The 25,217-nt window shown below is 36.2% G+C and overlaps 3 protein-coding genes across 4 annotated transcripts in view; 2 read left to right on the top strand and 1 right to left on the bottom strand.

Moving 5' to 3' along the window:
* Positions 1-1,122: 1,122 nt before the first annotated feature.
* On the top strand, positions 1,123-24,692 carry LOC113231478 (inositol polyphosphate multikinase). The gene is made up of 5 exons (XM_026465807.1): positions 1,123-1,251; positions 19,785-20,001; positions 21,504-21,749; positions 23,537-23,725; positions 24,649-24,692. Exons 2-5 carry the CDS (start codon positions 19,797-19,799, stop codon positions 24,690-24,692), a joined length of 684 nt encoding a protein of 227 aa, XP_026321592.1. The 5' UTR covers positions 1,123-1,251; positions 19,785-19,796.
* Positions 1,342-11,875, top strand: LOC113231319 (probable 3-hydroxyacyl-CoA dehydrogenase B0272.3). 2 transcript variants are annotated; one of them, XM_026465595.1, is made up of 6 exons: positions 1,342-1,572; positions 1,972-2,135; positions 2,674-2,782; positions 3,642-3,727; positions 4,571-4,785; positions 10,419-11,875. In XM_026465595.1, the coding sequence occupies exons 1-6, from the start codon at positions 1,462-1,464 to the stop codon at positions 10,661-10,663; spliced, it is 930 nt and encodes a 309-aa protein (XP_026321380.1). In that variant the 5' UTR covers positions 1,342-1,461; the 3' UTR covers positions 10,664-11,875. The 2 variants fall into 2 exon arrangements, with proteins under 2 accessions (XP_026321380.1, XP_026321378.1); XM_026465593.1 differs by lacking the exon at positions 10,419-11,875 and adding an exon at positions 5,901-6,267 and having other exon boundaries at positions 1,347-1,572.
* A 21-nt stretch (positions 24,693-24,713) lies between the features above and the next one.
* The window catches only part of LOC113231477 (AN1-type zinc finger protein 4-like), a 38,517-nt gene continuing 38,013 nt past the window's right edge, over positions 24,714-25,217 (bottom strand). Inside the window, exon 6 of the mRNA XM_026465806.1 lies at positions 24,714-24,867. Within this exon, the coding sequence (XP_026321591.1) occupies positions 24,714-24,867 (154 nt within the window). The remainder of the gene's footprint in view (positions 24,868-25,217) is intronic.

The raw sequence follows: 25,217 nt of genomic DNA, 5'->3' as shown, positions 1-25,217 counted from the left end.
GATACCCCTGGAGCAAACCAAGTCTTCAACGATATAGTTGAGAGAGAATGGCATGACTGGACTACTGTTTTTACCGACGCTTCAAAATTACACGAACATGGCGACTTGGGAGCCGCGGTTTGGTTCCCCAAGTTCAATGTCGTACTCAGTTTTAAATCCCCCTATCTGAATTCGGTCTTTTCGGGAGAGGCAATTGCAATACTCGAAGCCATTTTATATATTGAGTCCCATAAAATTAATAAATGTTTGGTTTTCTCAGACTCACTAAGTTGCCTCCAAGACATTATTAAGCTACCGTTTCATTCCAAAGACAATTTCTCCATCACCCTCCAAATTAAGGAAGCTCTGTACCGATGTCATTGTGCGGGAATTGAGGTAACTCTGGCCTGGATTCCCGGTCACACTGGGATCAGTGGCAACGAAGCAGTAGACGCCTTTGCAAAGGATGCGACAAGAATTGGCGTGTGCAAATACTGTAAGTGCTTTCCCAGAGATCTGCTCGCCATGACTAAACCCCAAATGCTAGCCTCCTGGTCGGTCCTTTGGCAGGAATCACGACAAACTGTTGGTAGACACTATGGTAATCTCCAACCAAATCTACCCACTAAACCCTGGTTTTTTAAACGTCGCGATTTGCCTAAAAACATCACTTCCACTATTATTCGTTTGCGCTTAGGCCATGTTTGCACACCTGTATTTTTGCGTAAAATCAGAGTTCGAGATCACTCTCTGTGCGAGTGCGGCCTAGAAGACGGTACCTTGGAACACATTTTTTTCAATTGTCCTAATATTGCTGTTCCACTTTATAACTTACTTTCTCCAAAATTCCCCCGCCTCGTTAACATAAACAACCTCTTAACTTTAGTGTTCTCCCCCCATATTGTTTCTCTATGTAAATTTATCCACTTAAATAACATATATTTATAAATATTGTTTTGCTGTTTTGTTTTACATTCTCAACTGAGTACTCCCGTAGTCCAACTTACCAACACCGGTTAATGTCCTATTAGAGCTTAGCGAAAATTTTTTTTTTGTTTCGTTTTTTTTTTCTTTCAACTGTGACATTGGCAAAATCATCAGTTCTCATATTGATGGAGCCATAAAAATAAAAAGTGAAGTGAAAGTCTGTTTTAGGTACCACTTTGTTTTCCACTAAATTTTTAGTTATATTCATTATAATTTACCTATAAATATCTGCTTTAAAATGTGTTGCGTAATCTTATCAGCGTGTGGCAAACATGTTTATGGCAGGTAAGTCGCGTTATCATCGAAAATAATGATGTTGAAGCTGTAAAGTGTTTAGACTTGTTGATTTATCGCGGAATTATTATCATGGCCTTCGGTCTGCATTTTGCTCCCGGGTCCAACGTTCAGACCGGCTTGTACGATTGTTATTGCAATATCTCAGCAACTCGCGGCATTCACTCGCCGGCTTGCTTTCTGCCATTGAAAACGTGCATCATGAACAAGTTAGTAGGAATTACGAGAAACTTTTCGAGCTCTGCGTCGCTAAATGCGATAAAGACTGTTACAGTTGTGGGCGGTGGACTTATGGGCTCGGGCATTGCCCAGGTAAGTCATATTGCAACTTTTTTGTTGCAAGTTGTTTGTGTTCTTGTCTATTTATAGAAGGCCAGTGAACTTGAAGTGGTCCCACCACAAGTATCGTGTGTTTACAATGCGTAAATCCATTGTATATTCATGTATACTGTATTATAATGTAGTATTTTATGGATAATGATAGTTACGAAATGTTAAATACTCTGTGTCACAGTCAGTTGAGTAAATAATTACTAACTTTTTATAAGATGTGTACTTATTTAAGGATGGTGTTGAGTTAAATTTCAAGGTCATTGGTTATATCATTACATTTTTATCTAATGGCTATTGAAATAGATTAAGATCTATTTTTTGGAAATTAATTTAAAATTGATATTTTTAATATAATAAATCATACTTTCTGTATTTAAGGTAACAGCTCAGGCAGGTCAAAATGTATATCTCATAGATACACAGAAAGAACAGCTGGAGAAAGCTCAGAAATCCATCAAGAACAATCTTGTCCGAGTTGCAAAGAAGACTTTCAAAGATGATGCCGCTAAAGCTGATAGCTTTGTAAAGGAATCTTTAAACAGGTATACAATGACAATTTAGCTGCATTATATCAACTAGTGTAATATGTCCCACTGTTGGATCTATAGGGATCTCTGCATAGAACTGGTTTGGATGGTTCTTGAAATAACATAATTTCATTTAAAAAAAAAAACAAATACCGAAATTTTGCTACCTCTTTACTCTTATAGCTGCAAGTACCTACTGCAAATGAATTTAGCCAAGCCATATTAAGTTTTTTACATTGTGAGATATAAAAATAAAATTTATATTTCTCCATAAAAAAAGCTTTTCTGTCGACTTTTTTTCTTAAAATGAGATTACATTTTAAACAATTTTTTTCTCTGAAACAGACAAATTCTCAAGAACAAATTGACAAAAAAAGAAATGTTCTAAAAGTCCTCAATTACCAGTAAGACATGAATATACTTACGTCAAGATATTATATATTTATAATAAATATATTTTTAATAGCCTTAGATCCCACTGCTAGTCAAAGATCTTCTCCAGTTTAATAAGTTACAAAAAAAAATAATAATATCATGTTTATTTTCATTATAGGATCAAAATGTCAACAGCACTGGAAGATGGGGTGAATGTGGATCTAGTTGTGGAGGCCATTGTTGAAAAGTTGGACGCTAAGCAGGAGCTGTTTAACAAGCTTGATCAAGTGAGGAAATAACATAATTTGCATGTTGGTTTTAAAGAAATATTATTTATTTAAATTCCTTTATTTGTCACACACAAAAAAAACATAAAACGTACAGATGCAAAGTTTCCGGAATGAAGAAGAAAAAAATACTATAAATGGTCAGAAATGAATTTATTGTTTCTCAAAATATTCTCCGTTAGCATTAATGCATTTTTTCATATGAATGAATCAATTTTAAAAAAATGTATGCCACTCCTCCATGATAATCTCTGTAACATATTTTTCATACTTTTCAACACCCTCTCCAGGTGATGAAAATCGTTGACCGCGTAACTGGTTCTTAATTTTTGGAAATAAATAAAAGTCACAAGGTGCCAGGTCCGGACTGTATGCGGGATGGCTCATAAGGTCAACATTGTTCACCCTCAAAAATTCATTTGTCTGTCTGGCATTCATGGTGCAAGATGATACAGCGTTTATTATAACGTAACTATAAATCCATATTTCGTCACCTGTTACTATGTTCCACATTAAATTTGATGCCCCTTTGTTGAATCTGGTAAACATGGCATTGCAACAAGTGACACAATCCGTTTTTTGAGTCACAGTCAAATTGTGTGGGATCCACCTAGAGCACAGCTTTTTTAGACCGAAATGTTTGTGTAGTATTGATTGTATTTCACTCATGCCTATGCCTAAAGATGCCCGAAACTCATGGTATGTCACATGCCTGTCTGTTTTGATCATACGGCGCGCAGCATCGATAGGCGTTGACCATTGGGCCTGCTTCCGCGCCAGCCTAGGATAGGTAACGGCATTCTGTGTAATATATATGTAAAGATATAACGTATTAAACCATATTTGGTTTTCATTTTAGTTGTGTCCAGAACACACTATCTTGGCGACCAACACCTCTTCCATGTCTGTCAATGAAATAGGGTCCCGCATCAAGAGGAAAGACCGGTTAGTGCTTATCTTTGTTACTTTGTTGTAATTTAACTGCCAAATGATTACCATGCCGAACTGCCACGCAGAGGTCCCAGGTTCGATTCCCGGGTGGGGAGAAATATTTGTATGGCCTACATTTATTTCTCTCGTGAGTTTGGGTGTAATTTGTGGTTGTCTATGTGTGTGTCCATGGCACCCGCGATACAAGGTTTTCTTAGTGCGGGGCTGTATTAAGTGTGTGCGTTATTATTATTAATTAATTTCATACCTCCATATAACATTGCGTTAGAATACTTTGTGCCAAAAGTTAAAAGGTTTCGGAACAAATGGAAGGAAATTCAAAAAGGGAAGGAAACTATTCAGGATAGCTAAGATTGGAAAGATATTTCAATTTAAAATAAATGCATAAATCACACGAAATTCCTCGTAGCAGTGGGAAATAACCCTTAAATAAATATAAAAATAAACCCTTATGAAAGAATTCGTCCAAGGCAGTACTGCCACCTTACCTATTTCTGCCGCCAAGCAATAATGTGAGCATTACTGCGTTCCGGTTTTGAAGAGTGCTGGAGAAATTACTAGCAAACGGGACTTGTCAACTTACTACTCTGGAAGTCGGGCGCAGCGGCAGCGCAGTGCCCATCAGATATTAGCGTTTTATAGCTCTGAATGGCACTGCACTTGCTATGGACAGGCGTATCGTATACCACCAAGCGCACGACTTGTTCGCCCCGTCCATGGATATCATAAAAAAGCAAAAGTATAATGCTAAGTTTTAAGAAGTCAGGACTAGGAAATAAGATTAATTGCCCTTTCGTTGTACAACTTTTGTTTACAATGCTTAAAACACGCTTTCAGATACGGCGGCCTCCATTTCTTCAATCCCGTTCCCGTGATGCGTCTCCTAGAAGTGGTAAAAGGAGAACAAATCTCCGAAGAGACATACCAAACCCTGATGACTTGGGGCAAGTCCGTAGGCAAGACTTGCATCACTTGCAAAGACACTCCTGGATTCATTGTTAACAGGCTACTGGGGCCGTACAGTGCTGAGGCAATGAGAATGTATGAGAGAGGTGAGTTGATGGGTCAATATAGTGATAGTTTAGTGTTTGTCTTCCATTTCGACAGTAATTTTTACTATAGGAGTATTTTACGTCTAATTTATTTACAATGTGTTCAGCCATTTGTTATATTTTTGGCTAAGTGGTAAAAATAATCATAATTTTCGCTTGGAAACTTTATATTTTAAGTTTATGTTTGCTTTATTTATTATCACACCAATCGATCGACTGTCGATTTATCAATTTAATACAGGACAATACGAATCGCGGGAAGGGGGCGACTGGCGGAGCGCTAGGTGGCGGCGCCGGCTGTGTAGGAAATCGCCACGCGAGAGTTATGCCGTCATCGATCAATCACCGATCGTTCCATCATTCAATGACAGATCGAGCAGACCTCATTCAACTATCGATCTGTAATGTGGTAACAACTGTCGCTCCATGTTGACTCACCTTATTCAAACAAACAATTGGCGGGGTGTCGCCAATTGTTTCACTTCCAATCGACCAGTTTAACTTGAGCTTTGCTATAATGGGCGAAAATTTATTTGAGAAAATTTGAAGTTTTGCAGCTTTTTCCCACACCACCGAATGGAACATCCGCCCATTTTTAGAGATATCTTTATTACGATAAATACAGAATATTTTTGGAATATAGGGAGACGTACGCCCGCCGTAGGTCAGTTGTTGGCGCTGTAGTATTTCAGCTTTTTAATTTGTGATTTCAACGCAAACGCGAGTTGATATTTAAATGTGATACAAGGCCCATTTGCCCGATGAGTTGCCAGGGATGGATCGCCCTTATTTCGACTTCGATCGATTATTGATCGATTGGTGTATCAACAACCTTAAGCTTTATTCTTTTTCTGCAATGCTTTTTCTTTCTATTTGTAAATAAATATATAATACGGTTGGGCGCATGTGGTTGAATTCATAACTTTTTGGTGTAAGTAATTTATTTTATTATAAGTCAGATTTGTTCTTTTGATATTTGTTTTATTGAATATCATAATGTTTTTATTACCATTTATATTCTGAAGTTCGTTATTATTATTTATACAAATATCGAACAAAACAATATCCTATCAATATAAATATACATAATTGTTAAATAATGTATTGTATTTCAGGAGACGCCTCTAAAGAAGACATAGACATTGGCATGAAGCTTGGCGCTGGCTTCCCCATGGGTCCGTTCGAACTGGCTGATTATACCGGCTTGGATACCAACAAATACGCCCTCCATGTCATGTTTAAGAAAACTGGGGACCCAGTGTTCAGGCCTATTCCTCTTGTGGACAAAATGGTGACCGAAGGAAAGCTGGGAATTAAGTCTGGTGAAGGATTTTACAAGTACAACAAGTCGAAAGTCTGATTTTGTCGTTTGTAACATTTTAAAATAAAGATTGCATTTATTTTTTGTAAGTAATTTGAATTGTTTCATTCTGTGTATTATTTTCTTAGATGAGAGATTTGGCAGTTTTAAAGATGTCCGAAAGGGTTACCAGTGCGATCTAAATTTATTCTAATTGTGAAATCGATTAAATTCTAATATAAAGTAGTATTCGTTTTCAATCTATTCTTTAATTTGTAATAATTATTAAATTTATTGTATTATGGCTACTTTCCGCGTTTCCGCTCGCATAATTATAGAAATAAACGAATCATTTTTAATAGAGATGCACTATTTATAAATTGGTCGCCCCAATCGTTTTTCAGTCTTATTCCAAAGAAATTCCGAAAATTAAATTTTCCATCGAAAAACGTGTGCCTTATTCCAGCGTGACAAATGGCGGGTTTTAATAGATACATTTTTTACACGAACTAGTTTTTGTATTAGTTTTTTATTTTTTTAATGTATATTACGTTTTTTAGTTTATGTATATTACGTTGGGCGTTTCTTGATTATTTGTTACCATTAAGCTGATGGCTCTGAAGCCAACTCTTTATAAATAAATAATAATAAAAAATTCTAGCGTGACCATATGGTTGAGCTTTTGAAATTTGACTTGCCAGAAAAAAGTCGCTATTTAGTCTGTTCTAGTCGCAAAAAACTAGATTTAGTCAGTCCGCCGTTTAAAAGTCATACGAGTGTTTTATTGTCCACGCTGGATTATGTTTATTCCAGCGGCACCATTTCTCGATCTCGAAAACCACAACACCTAGCTTAGATCTGATTCCACCCAGAAAAAGTCGTGAATTAGTCGGTTCTATGCACGAAATTTTAGAATTAGTCGCCCCTTTGTTTAAAAGATACAACCGATTTATTATTTCAAGGTTATACCTGTGTTAGTACCGGAGATCATGTACAAATTTTGCGTACTATTCAGAATTTGTTATATATTTATTTGAAATACATGCTATTTGAAGGTTTTAATAACGTTTAGTTTTTAATACAAGGAAATAATAAATTTATTTGCCATAATAATAATACAACATGCATAGTGTTCAGTAAGTAAGTATCAAAGATACGTACGTTTTATAATTAGTAGTACTTTTTACCTGAAATACAGGAATTTCCTAGTTCAGGTACATGTGTTATTTTTACATTAAATCGCATAAGTAGTCTTTAGTTTTCTCTGTCCATTATGTTACTGAATAAACAATTTTTTTTTTTTTTAAAGAATCAGTAGATATGACCGCTGGTACTTAAAACAGGAAAACCTGAAATGAATGAATGAAACCTGAGGAAATTAGCAAAAAATATAGTTCTTTTTCCTTAAAGGTATTAGAGTTTATCGATTGTCATGATATTTATTAGTGTATGTACTTGACTATTTGCTGTTCCATCAATGTGACCATCAATATGCGGGGCGCGGTGCGGTTTCTAAAGCTAGGGAGAGGGGGAGAGTGACCATTCTGGTTACTTTTTTATTCTCAGCTTTGGTAAAAGGTGGGTTATCTACTGCATTCTTTTACATGGCATCATTAGAATTACTTTAAACTTTCGACTTCCTAGGTCAGTAGTTTTGTCGTACGACGCAGTAAAACCAGTTCCGGAATACCTAATTCGAAAAAGTAATTAATTAAAATTTAGTGGTTTTAACAACTCTATGTCGCTCCTTGGAGCTATATCTATACATGTATGTGGAACACCTTTTTCCGACCGTTGGTAATAACTGATAAATGTAATTAAACGCAATAAGACACCCGCGCTATAATGGTCACCGCATCATTTTCGTTCGTGTTCGCTGAATGCCTATTCACTTTTTCCATTGAATCCATTGACTTACAATTATATGGACGTCGGGTCCGCGCTAAAAAGTGTCCGAACTTATAGGGCGTTAAAATCGTATACAGAGCGTCATTCACGCTTTAGTCTTCGTTTGTTCGACTGACAGCGAAGCAAGCAAAATTAGACAGTACTGCGATGACATTACAATTTAAATTCAACGTTTTAGCTTTTTCATATTCCTTTACATGTCACTACGTTTAAATAGGTTGACTTGGGACATTTTTTTCGTGGTTTTTGTATTAGACCCGTCGTCCATTGATTTGTAAGTCAATGATTGAATCGAATAGTTTTACTCATCCATGTGGTTTTTGTGATACGTGATGTATACACATCACGTACGTTGCTCAGACACCACAATACATTTCCTTATAAATTTATTTATTTTTTACATACATAAACTAGCGTAACATATGTGACTAAAGCACTTGTGTTATGGAAATCAACAACGACGGTACCGCAAACAAAGTCAAATGATTTGTTCACCAAGATAACACAGTACATTGCCTATAGGTAAGTCAAATGACAGAAAATACAGACTTAAATTGTAAGGGTACCTATACGTACTAGTGAAGTCTTAACATCATGATTTTTTAAGAAAATAAATATTCACTTAGATTTGAATCCATAAATTCGTTTGTTTGTTTCGATTCGCAGATTTTCAAAGTAAAGTTTTAATGTTTGCTTGAATGTAGCAAAAGTTTTAATGTTTGCTTGAATGAACGACTTGGAAATGTGCCATTTCCAAGTCGGATACGCGAACTGGTAGTTTAGTGTACATATTAATTTTCATATTTACGCTCTGTTTTAACGTTTTTACTAATCTGGTTTTATTTGTTACTAGTTTATACTTCTCCTGTTATATTTATGTATATTTATCAAATTACTCTCTAGCAGATCATGTTTGTGAATATTTGCGATAATTCGTATTGCTCGCTTTTGCAAGACCAACACACCCTCGCAGTATCAGAACTCACCCAGACCCGAGACAATATAGAAAACTTTTTCCACATTGACCCGGCCGGGGATCGAACCCGGGACCTGACAGATGACAACACCATGAAAACCGGTGTGCAAGCCACTCAACACAGAGATCATCAAAAAATTAAACACATGATACTGTCCCACATTCCGATGAATTGTATCCATAGTTTTAAATTTACATTTTATAATATTCAGAAATGGTTTATTACGAGAATTTAGTGTAAATAAATATCTAATCCCTGGTTTCTTGGTAATTTAAACTATAATATAAAAAGATTAAGGGATTTCATAACTTTTCAATTAAAAAAAGAAAAGGAAATACAAACCTGGTTTTGAGTAGGGGCTCTTTTAAATTTGATAAATTATAAATTTATTTGCAATAGGTGTGGTCAGAGATGTAATTATATTATAATTAATAACATAATTATTTAAAACACACCTATTTTTATAAATTTTTTATTTAATATTTAATAAGTATTTTTTTTTTCCGACAAATCTAAGTGACTTGATGAAATTCGGCAATTAATTGCTTAGGACTTAACAATAGCTCGAGGACGTAACTGTTTTCAGGACGTTTCAGAGTAACTCAAAATTACATTTTATTTTGGAATTCGTGTAAAAATAGTACTTCAAATATGTTTTGTCACATTATAAATCTTTCAATAAAATTTATACATTTATACCTTATACTTTATACCTGTGAAACAGGGTTTCCCCAGTGCGGGGCTATGTTGAGTGTGTGCGTTATTATTATTATTTATTTATGTATTTTTTTAAAACACAATTATGCGAATAATTGTTTGTTTATTGTTTCGTTGATCGCATTCAAAGTTACATATTATCGCCTTCGTTAGCTGTTAAATTTGGCCTCGTAATTGGTGACGACTATAGTAAAACTTATTGTAATTCTGGCTGTAGTGGAGAAGGACGTTGTGAATTTCGCTCTTTTAACTAGACTCGCTTAATGTCTTGGCTTTGTGGGACGGCTCGTCAATAGGCCCCGTGTAAATGGGCCATAAAGGTCTTTTTAGGTACAGTTTCGGTGTTTCGTAAGATAATACGTGCTCTATTTAAATTCATTATTTTGTCCTGTCATAAAATTACATAATACACCCAGAGGCGTAGCCCGGGCCAAAAAATATGCTGCCCCCTCTACTTTCACGATTGCAAAAGAACTTAGTTCGTTCAGGCAGGCTAGCAGCTCGATTGTGTTTTTGTTTGCCTGTCGTGTCGTCGCCACCTTTGTGTTGTTCAGGATATCGTTTTCTCAAATTTGTAGTTTGTTTTTAATTTTAAGTAATTTTACCTAGTAAGGACTCGGTCGCACTCGCCGCCACCCCCATTGCTGTGCCGCCTGAGACCAGGACCCCCTCTGTACCCCCACGCTACGCCACTAAATATATAGTCCTTCTATCTAAGTTCTATATTTCAGGCGATGCATCAGCTAAAGACATCGACATTGCAATGAAGTTAGGCGCCGGTTTCCCCATGGGTCCACTCGAGCTCGCTGACTACACTGGACTCGATACCAAGAAGGCATTACTCTCTGTCATGTTGCAGAAAACTGGACACCCAGTATTTCAGCCTATAGGGTTGCTTAACCGACTGGTTGCAGAGGGAAAATATGGCAGGAAAAGTGGGGAAGGGATTTATAAATACGAAAAATCGAAGGTGTAAATACAACAGAACAAGACAGTCGTTACTTTCTTATCAATACGTTTAAATCTCTATTAAAGTGGTTTTCCACCGGCGAGACGAGACGAGATGAGCATTGAAGTTTGTGTGACAAAATTTAAATTCCCTCTGGTCCATCTTCGGTAGAAATGGTCTGGATTGATGAGGTTGGGCGAGGCGAAAATTGCAATATTTGTTGTTGTATTATTGAACAGTATTGCTACCTTCATAGAGTATTATACTCTGCAACGGAAACAGGATTTCTCACGCACGAGTGCGATGGCTATTAATATCAATAGCGAGATTAGGACCCCACAATCTCGCGATTGATTTGAGATTTAAAAAATATGGTTTTATCGGATTCTTCTTCCATTATCATATGTAATAATAATTTACGTGACATGTTTCATCAGCTGCGTATTTATCGCTAGATGAACTGAACAGCACTGAATCTTCACCATCCACAATCACAACCTGAGATCGTGTTCACGATAGCTCGCGCGAGCTATTAATGGCAATTTTTGGTGGAAATAGGCCGGCGAGATTTCAATCCTCGTCTCTCCTCGTTTCGTCTCGCCGGTGGATACCACCTTTATATAACAAAATGCCCTAACACAATCGACTCCTCAAATTCGGAACGTAATTATGTTTAGGATTTTTCCTTGAACTGTCCATGTGGCTTGTTTTGAGACGTTGTCGGGTCACGGATGTTCGCTTTGAAACTGTGATCCACCTGAGGGCTCACGGGCAAGTCCAAGTCCAATCTTGTCTGTGACTGACTGATGGTGTGATGAATGACTGTGTTAATAAACAGCTCCTAAGCCCGGTACTCAGTCCGTATCAGCTATATTAATAAACAGCCCCTAATGGTGTATTTCCATCGGCGAGGCGAGACGAGACGAGACGATTTTTAAAACTTGTATGGCAAAATATCAATTCTCTCCTAGCGCACCTCCTTCGTTCCCACTAGTTCTATTGAGTAGTTCTATTACTACTGGGACTTTTTTCCATTAGTTCTATTAAGTTCTATTGTAATAAATAATAGAACTAGTGGGAAAAATAATTTCACAGTAGTTATATTGCCTTAGTTCTATTTTTATCCCGAAAATGATTTTATCATTAATGTACGGTTGAAGAATATTTATAACTTATACATATAACATTTAACGTAAATTTGACAAATGAATATAAAAAGAATTAAAAAAATTATCGAACATTGTGAACTTGCCAATTTAAATTTAAAAGATAATAAAAAATTGTAAACTTGACAAAGTAAAATTGAAAATTATGGAAAAAAAAACCAAACATTGTAGACTTGACAAAGTAAAATTTAAAATTATTAAAAAATATAATCAAAATTTGTAAACTTGACAAATTAAAATAAAAAAAATAATCAACAGTTGTAAACTTTACAAATTGAAATTAAAAAATTATCAAAAATTGTAAACTTGACTTTTTATTTTAATTTGTCAAGTTTAGAAATTTTCATAAGTTTTTAAAATAATTTTTAATTTTATTTTGTCAAATTTACAATTTTGATGATTTTTTATCATTTTTTAATTTTTATTTGTCAAATTTCCAGTATTTGATAATTTTTTAATGTTTATTTGTCAAGTTTACAATGTTTGATTATTTTTAATATTTTTTATTTTATTTTGTTAAGTTTATTATTTTTATTTATAAACACTTTATTGTACCACAAAGTAACTTACAAATTTTCAGAAAACAATTTAAATATTTGTGTTTACAATTTTTGATAATTTTGACAATATTTTAATTTCAATTTGTGAAGTTTACAATTGTTGATTTTTTGTTATTCAGTTTTTAGGTTTTCGCAATAGTTACACATAGGAAATGAAACTATTTTTCCGGATTTAAATCGCGTATATTTGTTTTTTCATTCATATCTGTGCGGTACTCAGTGCCTATCGGCTGAGAAATCATTCTGGTCTCGAGATGCATCTCAAGTTCTACTTTACTAACAGTCTATTTAATCATCGTCGTCTAGAGCGATACCATCTTAAGTGGCCAAGACCGTGCACTTGATTGACAAGAACTTACTACTAATCTTGAACCGTAGTGTTGAAGAGATGTCTACACCTATAAATGCCTACTTTCCAATGATGCGTAATCAATGACTAATCGTTTATGTACACTCAAGTAATATTTTAGTAATACGTAGTATATTTCCTGTTGTTTATTAATTTCTTAAGGGCAAATACTTACGTATAGTATTTTTATTTATTTATGAATAAGTAGACTTATCAATCGAAACTAACCACAAACCTTTTTATTAATCTGTCATTGCCTTTACTAAGCACTTCATGTAGTTTGCTATTAGTGGAAATTCGTTAATGGCATTTGATTACTCAATAAGTTAACTAACTGTAATTATTGGGTTGGATTTTCCTAAAATGTAAGAAACACCACACAAAACTACAACATGGTTACGAATCTATTTGTGTATTTTTAATATTGAATGAAAATAAATGTCAAGTAAATATATACTTTGTTTATAATTTATATTTTAATGCAGCCATTTGCAATACTACACGAAACGTACATTGATTCTGGTATCTCTGTTGACGGTGTTAAAGTCAGGCTCAACAGACGCGGTACACTGGTAAAAGCTGTCCAAGACGAACCTGTGCTAGGCTCGAGTCATTAAGTTTAAATTAAATTTTACCATCAACATTTGTAATATACCTTATTCAAAACGAATAAAGATAATTATCAAGAAAAAATTCTGCTTTTGGCAGCGTTACGGACGGAACACAAAAGAAGTATCTATCGAATTCATATTGAAACCTAATAAAAATACACTCAAGAGTTGTAAAATTATACAACGTGTAATTCTGCATATTATACAATTTCTGCGTACTTGGATGATAAAAATTCTTGGTAGTGACCCATTTAGTTCTTTCAGTTATTCTCGAATTCTAAGATGTTTAAATTAAATATTGTAATATAAATGTATTTAAATGTATGTTTATAAAGAGCAATCCCTAGAGTTTCTTGTTCGTTCTTCTGAGGGGCATCTGCCTTATGAATGAGCAGTAGAGTTTAATCAGTATGACGATTTCAAGTGTAATTTGCTTATCTATGAAATAAAGATTATTTGTAACTCAAAGGAATACACATAATAATAATAATATACAACTCCCGCTTCCGCACCCGCTCCGGGGGGTCTACTCTACTCCCGTCCGAAACAATTGCTGTCAAATAAGTAATATTCCACCAAATCAAGATACAATTCCAAGTATGAACCTTCGTTCGCATCATGCGTTTTTTAATTTGGTCGAATATTACTTATTTGACAGTTATTTTTTCGGATGGATGTCATATGTAGAACGGGAGTAGACCCCCTGCATGTTTGCAGTTAATTCATGAAGTCGTATCAACTTCATGCGGTCGAGGTCTCGGATAACGACTTCACGCATGCAGTCGGTCTCGGCTGCATGAAGTCGGTTTCCATTGCATGCAGTTAATGCGTCAAGTCGTTGTCAACTTTATGCGGTCGAGGTCTCGGCTGCATGAAGTTGATTATGACTTCACGCATTAACTGCAAACATGCCGCCAATCTGTTAGCAGCCTAACCAAAACAACATTGAAAATGTTTTCAGCTAATCATGTAGGCCCTTATACAAAATAGAAATTAATCTCACCCGATATTGTCGTAATAAACAAAACTATTAAAATACCGAATAAATAAAATATATATCTACAGATAAACATGTCAATCTCAATTTAAGATTAGATAGAATATTTGGAAAAAGGGTATATCATAACTACCAGTGTTGTTTTACAATCGCACCTTTAAAATTCGTTAGTGAATTTTAGAACTTTTTTAAATTAAATTTGTGGTTTTTAAGTAAGTACTTATATTGATAATTAATAGGTTTCCATTAGTGATAATTACCCATTGATAATTATTGTTAACGTTTGATTGTACTATGTTTAGTTTGGATTCTGATTTCGTTGGATATTTACGTTTATCTTTGTCTTATATTGTTTTGAATAACTACTTTTGTTTTTAACTATTCTGTAGCTGCTCGAAGTTAGAATAATTGATCCTTATTTGTCCCGTCATATGTATTTGTTTAAAGATATCTTTTTCTGGACTATTGTCATGTAAGTATTTATTTCATTTATAAATTATACGAAATCATTTCACGTTAAATTTAATAAAACGTTATAGAAACCTAAGTGGTTTTTGGATTTGGTGAGGAATTCTTTTTCTTAACGTATCGATGCATATAATAATGATTGTTACTTTGGTGAAAGAATTTACAACCGGCAGCGTAAGGTAGTCTCCGATGGGTCTTACAGGAAATGCCTGGTAGGTACGTTATGTGGGGAGGCTCCATTCGTGCACCCCCTTGGTGAGAGATTGGGCGCGTTGTAGATGTGAATATATCAAGGGTTTGGTGGTGGATCCTGGGTTCCTGACAGTTCGCAATCAGAAAGTTAACGTTTTTAACATGAATTAGAAAAAAGCGACCTCAAAACTTTGTGGAATTATATCTATTTGTCAAATATTGAAATCGGTTACCGGAAAGTGCGCGAAACCGGATTCATTCCCTAGTTTGCCACTCTTAAAGGTGGAATATTTTCTTGAAATTAAAATGGGTCCATTACAGAGGTACCCTCTTTCCAATAAAGAGAAGCAGTCGAATTGAGAACCTCCATTTTTTTGAAGTCGTTTAAAAACTAAATTGTAACATCGATTTATTACAACTTAAGTTTTTTTTTATTTAAAGAGCTTTGTCACAAAATGCGCAACGTCTCTCTATACAAATAATCATTTAGTAAAGTAGGTACCTACTTAGCGAGAGAATTGAAGCTGGTTATAATTGCCTTAACTGCAACCAATTTCAAAGACGCCGTTGCATCCGCTAACTTGTCTAAATTTGGTCACACATAGTAACTACATCAAAAAGAGAATCGTTTCGTCCACATTCCATCAGTATAGGTACGACGAACGTTCTTTACATTCACGTCACAAACAGCGCAACTTGGTGACTCTCTTTTTCTTCATCATGCAATGCGTGCGAAGCGAAGGCGTAAATAACAACTAACTCAATTAGTTGCTATACTAACTTAAATTCTCTTAAAGCAATTTATTGATCCAAGGAGAAGTCAATGGTTCAGGTTGTATAATCTTATACCAAATGCCTACTAATTATAGTAAGCGAAAAATAAATAAAAAATAAGGCGGTCTGTGTTTTTAACATTTCACAAAAACATTGGTTTCACCATTAAAAATTTCGCTATAATGTAGAATTAGAATCATGAGTTTTGTCACTGTTTATTCTCTAAATATTAGAAGTAACTGTTAAAGACTGCCCTCCTTATCTATAACTAACGTAACCAAAATTTTTAGCAAAATTTAGTTATTATACACACACATACACATGGGATCAGCAAGACGAGAACTGCAATCCTCTTTAATCGATTTTTTAATACCTTATTTAGTTTCAGTTTTATTGTGAAATAAAATAACCGTAATTTACATTTTTTACAAACAAAAAAAAAAACCTTTTGGAGCCAACGTCTCGAAGTCAACGAAATTCAGGAATACCTACTTTGCCCACAAAAAAAATAAAATTCAAATTTAAACATTACCTATCTACCCACTAAAAAAAATATAAGGAAGTACCTACTGATCGGTAGATATTTTTGTTGTTCTGTTTATTTGTTTACAATATTGTTATCTTGTGAATTAAGCTTTTTTTATTCGTATTTTAGAAATAACATTTATTATTGTGGAATTAACGGTATACAAAGCAAATGTATAGAAGGACCTTTAAGGTAGTGTTTGTGATTTAATACGTGGAAATTTTAGATTAGTTAAGTGCTTCTTCTTTGTTCTCCCGACCCGGTAAAAAAACTACCAATATTATTATATTAGATTTCACTTTAGAAAGTAAAAAAACTTGCAAATCTGGAACCTAAAGATATTTGTCGGAGTGGTACTAATAGAGCACTAAAACACAGTGAACAAAGACAAAAGTGCATGGCTAAATAATTAGATATCTACTAATTATTTAACGACGCACTGTTGACTTTGTTTTGATGCAATATGTATCTAAGTCCAAAGTTTTGGGACCCGTAGAATTTGAGAGTACACTCAGAAAAAAAATGTACAAAACAAAGTGCAAATCATTTTGTGGTTCCATGACAATAAAACTTTGTTATGCGAACTAAATTAGCTTTCTTTACTCTCAGCTAACAAAGTTTTTTCTCAGTGTATCATTTCCCAGACTTTCGCTCTGCCGTCTGCTCACTAAAGAGCCAACTTGCGATTTTAAATTTTTATTGAATTGATATTCAATAATTTTTTGTGAAGTTACTCCACTAGTTTGTTATAATTATTAATGCAAAGATCGAACACTCAGAAAAAATTCCTTCGATCCGGCCGGATTTGAACCGCTTCTGCACGGTAAACTAGAAGACGTCGGCTCGAATGCGGCCGGATCGAAGGAATTTATTCTGAGTGTTCGATCTTCGTAATAATAATTATAAAATTTGAGATATCATAAAAACCCATATTTAATGATATTTCGCCAATGCGTCGTTGACGTAAGTTCCGCTAAGTCGAACGCGTTAACTAATTTTGAAAAAGAATTCTGTGCTCTATCTTTAAAACGGATATTTGACCATTTATCACTTAGCCGCGTATTAGTTAGTGGATTAATGAAGGCCGTTGCTTTGGAGTTCTCAAAACGTTCTGTAATGACTGTGGACATGTGGTGACTTGTTAGGTCTGCGGAATAGTTTAATTCTATTCGCTGCAAAATATGCAACTTGTTGCTATTCAAAAGGACATTTTATGTAGTAGGCAGATCTAGTTATAAGAATGAGTCGTTGCTACAATGAAATCCGTGATGTATACGATTGTAACTTACAGTAGGAGTAGCGTCTTGTGACCTTACGTATTTCTGCCGCCAAGAAGTAATGTAAGCATTGCTGCGTTCCGGTTTTGAAGGGTAAGGGTGCTGGTGAAATTACAGGCACATGTCAACTTATGTCGCAGGGTGACGGGCGCAGTGGCAGTGCCCTTAGGTCTTTACGATTTAAAGCTTCGAGTAGTTCTGTAATTGCTATGGACAGGCGTGTCGCTTGCCACCAGGAGCACGCCTTGTTCGTCCCATCGCGTAACAAAAAAAAACAAAAATATATCAAAATTATTCACTCTCAATGTAGTTAACGTAATAGGAAGTAGAAGCACTATAAAAAAAGTGTTCATATTAGTTTTTTTATCAGTATAATTTATCTTTAATGCTAAATCCTTTTTAGACTTTCTTATATATTTCCTCTCTGTCTATTTTTTTTATGGAATGATATAATTGTACCCAATTGATTGTCAGTTTTATATCGATATTTAAGAATATATTTGAGAATGTTTTTAATATAAAATAAAATAAAATTAGTTGTGAAGCAAGCAGTCATACGTGACCGCGGGACCTGTCCGTCCGACACCCGTCTGAAACAATTAACTGTTAAATAAATAATAATCTACCAAAGTAAGAAGACTTCGCAAGTGTAATGCGGTAGTCTGGGCTCCACATCAAACGCGGTACAGTCTTGTACTAGAGCGCATTTAAAACAAATTCCTGAGATATCTGTACTTGAGGCAATATGGGGTTACCCTTTCGACGCCCTGATGTAGTATCCTAGTCTGTACATTTTGAGTGTGGTGGGATACAAGGAGCTACACGTGCGCAGGAACTTAGCGTTAGCAGTGTACGTGTTGAAGGTAGGTAATCATAGGTATGCTATGCAATCCGATGCTGCTAGGGGTAATAGGCTTATGTGTTCCTGATAGGTACGTGTGTGGTGGCCCAATTTCATGACGGATTATCCGCTACCGCGCACATTACACACCCTGAACGAAATATCGAATAAGATCGATTTGTTTCGTTGTTCTCTGAGTGAATTCACAAAGATAGCGCTTTATATCTTATGTTACATGTAGTAATTTAGCTGGTCTATTGCATTATTTGGCAGTAGTTGTTTTGGACGGATGTCGGGCTTAAAACGAGGGTAGACCATGGGGTCTATATATGTATATAGGGTATACAGTGTATTTGGATCCCGAATATACCCGATGTAGAACCGGAAAAATAGTTTCATGTCCAATATTGTAATTTATAATCCTTACTGTGATGTAGTTTTATCTACATACTTAATCCATAATCGCGTCGTGACGTATTGGGACTATATAGGTAAATAATAATTTATGTATGTACGCAGACAAAGGAAAATCTTCACCATTATATCATCCAAACACGACTTGTATAAATTACGATTCAATATAAACAATAATTGTATTAGTTATTGGTGACCATTTCTATGACGTTCAACTCGTGGGCAGTTTGAGGAAGTGGTCTTTTGTGAAAAATAAGCATTATTAATGTTCAAAGTTAGTCTTTATTTCATAGGTAAGTAAATTACACTTGAAATCGTATTTTGATTGAACTGTACTGCTCATTCGAAAGCTGATTTTTGAAAGATAGACTAGAAATTCGGCAGATTCCCCGAGAAGAATACGCAAGAAACTCTAGGAGTTGCTCATTGTCAATAAACACGTACACATCAAATTTAATATCATAACTTGAAAGTACGTATTTAGAGCTTTTTCATGATGCCGATTGATGGGACGATCAAGTCGTGCGCCGGGTGGAAAGCGGCATGCCTCTTTATAGCAGTTGCAGCCCCACTTAGAACTTTGTACTGTCACTATTTCTATTATTTCTTATGTGGATAAGATATGGAGTTACAGCAACAGAAAATTTTAATTTCATTTCTTTAAACGTTATTTTCTCCGTTTTGAGTTTTTGTTTCTACTAACGGCGCGGCAATATTGTTACAGTTAGTTTTGATCACCAGCTAAAATTGAGATCGAAACTGCAACACTTAGATCTTCGACAGGAACCCATTTAAAAATATGCCTAGATACTTATCAAACATTTTTGGTATCACGTCCGAGGTTCATACACGTGAATGACAAACTACTTCTGACGTTAACATAACTTTTTAGGAGACCCATGCTCTACAATGTGACGAAGAGGTTGCCGACGTGTCTTGTTTGTGAGTGTGTCAATTTACTTTTTTTTTCCAGGCGTCCACCTAAATGAGTGATGTCCAACAACCAGCACCACAAAAGAAATGCAAGCCCGCGCGGCGTCAGTGTTCGATCTACCAGGTTCATTACGGCCTGCAGAAGCAGGTAGAGGAGACGGCCAAGCCTCTACCGAGACCAATGGATTCGCTGGACATTCAGCAGTATGGCCTGCAAGTTGCGGGACATATGAAGACTGAGAATCAAAAATATCAGGGTAAGCGATTATCCCTACTTTTTCTGCGATGTTTCAGTTATTGGAAGACGCCTTACAGATGTTCGCGGCTGTCGTTGTCGGATAGTAATCAAGAAGAATTTCAGCTTTTATAAGAAAATAATAGAAAAAGATTTATTCACGGTTTACAAGTCATCAATAAACACATGAAAATTTAGAAAGAAATAATAATAATTACAAATAATAATAATAACGCGCACACTCAACATAGCCCCGCACTAGGAAACCCTGTGTTGCGGGTGCCAGGGACACACACATTGATAACCACAAATTACACCCAAACTCACGTGTGAAATAAATGTAGGCTATACAAATATTTATCCCGACCCGGGAATCGAACATGGGATCTCTGCGTGGCAGTGCGGCATGGTAACCGTTCGGCCACAGAGGCAGTTAAAAAATGGTTAATTAAGAGTTAAACGTACGTAGGAAATAAATTAACATTAAAACGAAATATAAACGGTAAAAAAGAAAGAAAATTAATACAAAAAACAATGTGTTGCTACCATGAAAAGGCGTAATGCCAGTCTGCGAGACTGACGCCGATCTTCCGCTGCTATAATGCTTAGGCCACACAGAGGCGGCCGCGTTCCAGGCGCGGGAATTTGTAATGTACGAGTGTGTATGAACCCTGCCACACAGAAACGCGCGGCGGCCGCCTCTGTGTGGCCAGAGCATAAGCGTTACGCAAAAAAAATAATTGCACGATATCAATGCGAAAAGTTTTTCTGTCGAACTCATCCTCAAACTTGTTATAAGTCTTGTCGGTGGAGCATCTTCCAGTCATTTCTCTTATAAGCCAGCTCCTTGACCTCCTTATACGACACGACACCGGCCATTTCCTGTCGAACTCATATTGAAATTTAATAAAAAGTCATTCAAGAGTTGTAAAAAAACGCAACGTGCAAGCCCGGTAACGTCCCGCTCCCGGATCGCGCCTCGCCGCGGCCGCTCCGTGTGGACGGGTGCATAGAACTCAACATAATACAACTCCCGCGCTGTGCTGTACACATTTCCATCATCAGGTGAAATAGCATATTTTCCAATGTCACGAAAACCAAAGATATTTATCTTATGTGATTACCTGGATATCTTTAAAGTCAAAGTAGACAGCTTCTATCATATCAAAGTAGCAGCTTCAGCCGTTGGGCATGTGAGCATTACTGCGTTCCGGTTTTGAAGGGTAAGGGCGCTGGTGAAATTACAGCTACATGGGACTTAACAATTTTGTCTCAGGGCGACGGGTGCAGTGGCAGTGCCAATCAGGTCATTGTGATTTAAAGCTCTGAGTAGTATGCACTTACTACCAGGCACTCGACTTGTTAACAAATAAGTCTAATAAAAACAGCAGTGAACGTCTGGCGATTGATTATGAATGACACTCGTAAATTATAAGCTCAATTAAGTATTGAGATATACATTACAAGTGATCTCGCTTCGTTTCACTGCATATTTTATTGAATATGATGTCTTAAACTTTGCAGGGGTCCTACAATGCAACAACGGAACAATCCTCAAACCCATAATCAAAGAGACACAAAAGCGCGAAGTCGACTTCTACGAAACACTGAAATCGTCCAATAATCCGGATCTCGTAGAACTGAGAAGTTTTACAGCGAAATATGATGGCTGTCGGAAGTTTACCTACAATGGCTATGAACAGGACTACATTGTGCTGCAAGACCTGGCGGCGGGGATGTTGGAGCCTTGTATTATGGATGTCAAAATTGGTGAGATAATTTTAATAAGCTTAAAACACAGTCTCATCATTTTGTACTTTAGCCACACTGAGGCGGCCGCGAGTGCATTCCGGGCGATCGGGCAAAACCGAAAATTTTTAAATGGGTGGATTTAATATACGGAAATACAATAAATAACAAAATTATATGACCCATTGATACGTTCATAACATTTTGGATTTTCTTAGATTTTATTAGTTTAAATAGCTACATATCCATTCAATTTATTTGATAGGTAACTTATACACGACGTGGCCACAAAGTGATTAAACATTACAACTCATTCGTATGGCAGATTCCTATGAGCAGAATGAGGAAGAATATCTAGAGATGCTCTTTGTAACATTTCATGTTCATCATTCATATTGTTTATTTTAAAATATCAATCTGAAAGGTGTGTACGGATAATTCCTATGAATTATCTAAGTACGCAGAAGCTAAAATATATTTTCGTTTCGTTACGTATGCATACGCGTCGTTTATCTTCCTTATGATCTTGATTTCCTGTATTTGTGATAGACATTTTAATTTTTAATCAAAACTAATGAATTATCAATCTTCAGTTACACAATAGGGGGGATAACTAGCTTATCGACGTGACTCACACTTTAAAAACAAAATGAATTATAATGATTGATTTCTTAGACTTTGAACAATTTATAAATTACGTTTAAGAATTAGATTCTGTTTCGTTTATGTTGTTGTAGTGTAGTTTTTCTTCTTTGCTGATTTAAAGAGACATGTTTATTGTTCGGTCTCCAGAATATAAGTAAGTAAATAATAGAATATAAAATAAAATGTAAACTGCATGCTAACCAGCAGTACACACCACATGTTGCAGTTAGACTATAAATATAGTCTATCTATACTACACCTTAAACATTAAATGAACCTTTTTTATGATATCAAGTGACGAAAAAAGAACCGTGCGTCTGGTGGTAAGCGACAGACTTACCCATAATAGTTGCAGTGCCATTGAAACTTTAAATTGCAAATACCCGAGGGGCACTGCCACTGCGCCCGTTACGCTTCCGTACCGAGGTATACGGGCCGTACGAGTAGGCTCGCGTCACGGGCCCATACGGGTGGCACTCTCTTTGCGGCGTGACATCACGGGCTGTTGGAAACCCACGTATAATATAAAGTTGACAAGCCTTGTAGTGCCACCAGCACCATTAACTCTTTAAAACCGGAACCCAGTAATGCTCAAATTACTATAGAAATAGGTACCTATTAATAGAACAAAAAAATACTGCGTAACTCGGGCACCTGTCTGAAATTCAGAACCGTTATCATGTGTTTAGATAAAATGGTTACGACCGCGTATAAATTAACTTCAACTCTGCAAACTCCTGAAGTTATTAGTCCTCTTCTATGTGACAGGACGAAAAAAGTAGTGCGCCTGGTGGTAAGCGACACGCCTATCAATGACAGTGCCACTCGGAGCTTTAAATCGCAAAGAGGGACACTGCCACTGCCTGTCACCCTGAGACATAAGTTGACACGTCCCATGTGCCTGTAATTTCATCCGCACCCTTACCCTTCCAAACCGAAACGCAGTAATGCTCACATTCCTGCTTGGCGGCAGAAATACGTAAGATGGCAGCACTTTCCTGGTCGCACTCTTTCACATGGAGCTCTACTGTTACTTTAAAGACACACTTACCTTGATAATTGGTACCACCGCTCTAATATAAATTACATATTCCTAAATGTACTGTGACATCGCATCGGTGTTAGTATGTTAATTGTCCCAATAAAACGCTTTTTTGTTCCAGGCAGAAGGACGTGGGATCCGTTAGCATCACCCGAGAAAATAGTATCTGAGCAAAGCAAGTACGCGCTGTGTAAAGAGCAGTTCGGGTTTTGCATACCCGGGTATCAAGTCCACAAAGTATGTTCCGGACGACTGTACAAGTATGGCAAAGACTGCGGGAAGAAATTACACGGGACTCTGGTCAAAGGTGGTAAGTGCTTATGTCACATTTCATCATCATCAAGCAGCCTCTACTATTCGTCTTCGGATAAAGGCCTCCTCCATATCTCTCCATTTAAATCGCTCTCGTGCCACATACATCCAGTTGCGGGGCGCGAAAATTTTAATGTCATCCACCCAGCGAAGTGGCGGATGACCGCTGCCGCGCGTATTCGCCCATGGTCGCCAATCCATGATCCTCCTTGTCAACCGATCTGGGTCCATCCTAGCTATGTGTCCTGTCCATTTCCATTTCATCGTCTCAATACAAAATACAAGCTCATTCGGTATCCGATCGAGCAATGTTATTCCTAACATTGCTCTTTTCATTGCCCTCTGTGCGATTCGTAAGTTCTCCGCGGACTTCTTCGTCAGAGTCGTTGTTTCCATGTATCGAGTATTAAAACTATTCTGCCATATCATTACTGTGACAACTGCGCTCCGATTGGCTAGCCCGAGCTCGAAAGAATTGACGGGTGTCGTCGATGGGCGTCGTCGATGGGTGTCGTCAACTGTTTCACTTCAATACGACCAGTTAACTTGAGCTTTGCTATAATGGTTGTCCATTATAGCAAAGCTTTTCAAAGCAAATTGCAAAATTACATATAATTTAATATTTAATTACCGATGAAATGTAATTCCGTTTATTTTGTAATTAGATGTTTTGCTGTTTTTCCCACACCACCGAATAGAACAGCACGGCATTGTTAGAGATATTATCTTTATTACAATAAATACAGAACATTTTTTGGAATATACGGAGACGTACACACAGGTCAGTAGTTGGCCTGTCTATATTTCAGTGCAATCTAGAGTTGATATTTATAAGAGCTGTATCGCTAATGTGTTCCCAGGAATATATGGCCCTTATTTCGTCTCTATTTCTGGTTATATACCGATGTTTCCATGCCATAGGTAAATACTGGCAGGACACACTGGTTGAAGACCTTAGTCTTTAGTCTCTGCGGTATGCGTTTGCATCACAATATTTGATGGTTGGCCCCAAAAGCTGACCAAGCTTGTGCTATGCGCCTATTGACCTCCGCCGTTTGGTTTAGTAGGCCCAAAGTAATTTTGTGTTCTAGATGAATGTAGTGATCAACAACATCAACAAACAAATACATAACTTTTCTTCTAAATACACACACAATACACAATAAAAACAGTATAATAGCATTCTATACAATAATTCATAGATTTCAGAGGGAGGTATTATCCACGTTATCTGAAGTTTAGGTAAATATATTATACCCATTTTCATCTTTGATAATGAATGTTCGGTTTTTATTTCGATAATTGTAGCTATAAAACGTGTATAAGTACACTCTGATAAACTAGATTTCCATTGTTTCCAGACTTGAATCGATCTTATGAGACTTGACAAGTGAACAAAGTTTATTTAATTGTTCATGATATTTTTACTAGCGTGATATTATTTTTTTTGTGAAATTGCTCCCCTAGTTTCTTTTTGATAGCCCCGGAAA

The sequence above is a fragment of the Hyposmocoma kahamanoa genome, unplaced genomic scaffold (genome assembly GCF_003589595.1).
Source record: "Hyposmocoma kahamanoa isolate Upper Pololo Valley unplaced genomic scaffold, ASM358959v1 65, whole genome shotgun sequence".
NCBI classification, from domain to species: domain Eukaryota; kingdom Metazoa; phylum Arthropoda; class Insecta; order Lepidoptera; family Cosmopterigidae; genus Hyposmocoma; species Hyposmocoma kahamanoa.
The sequence above is the reverse complement of the archived record's forward strand: the minus strand, read 5'-3'. Positions and strand labels throughout refer to the sequence as shown.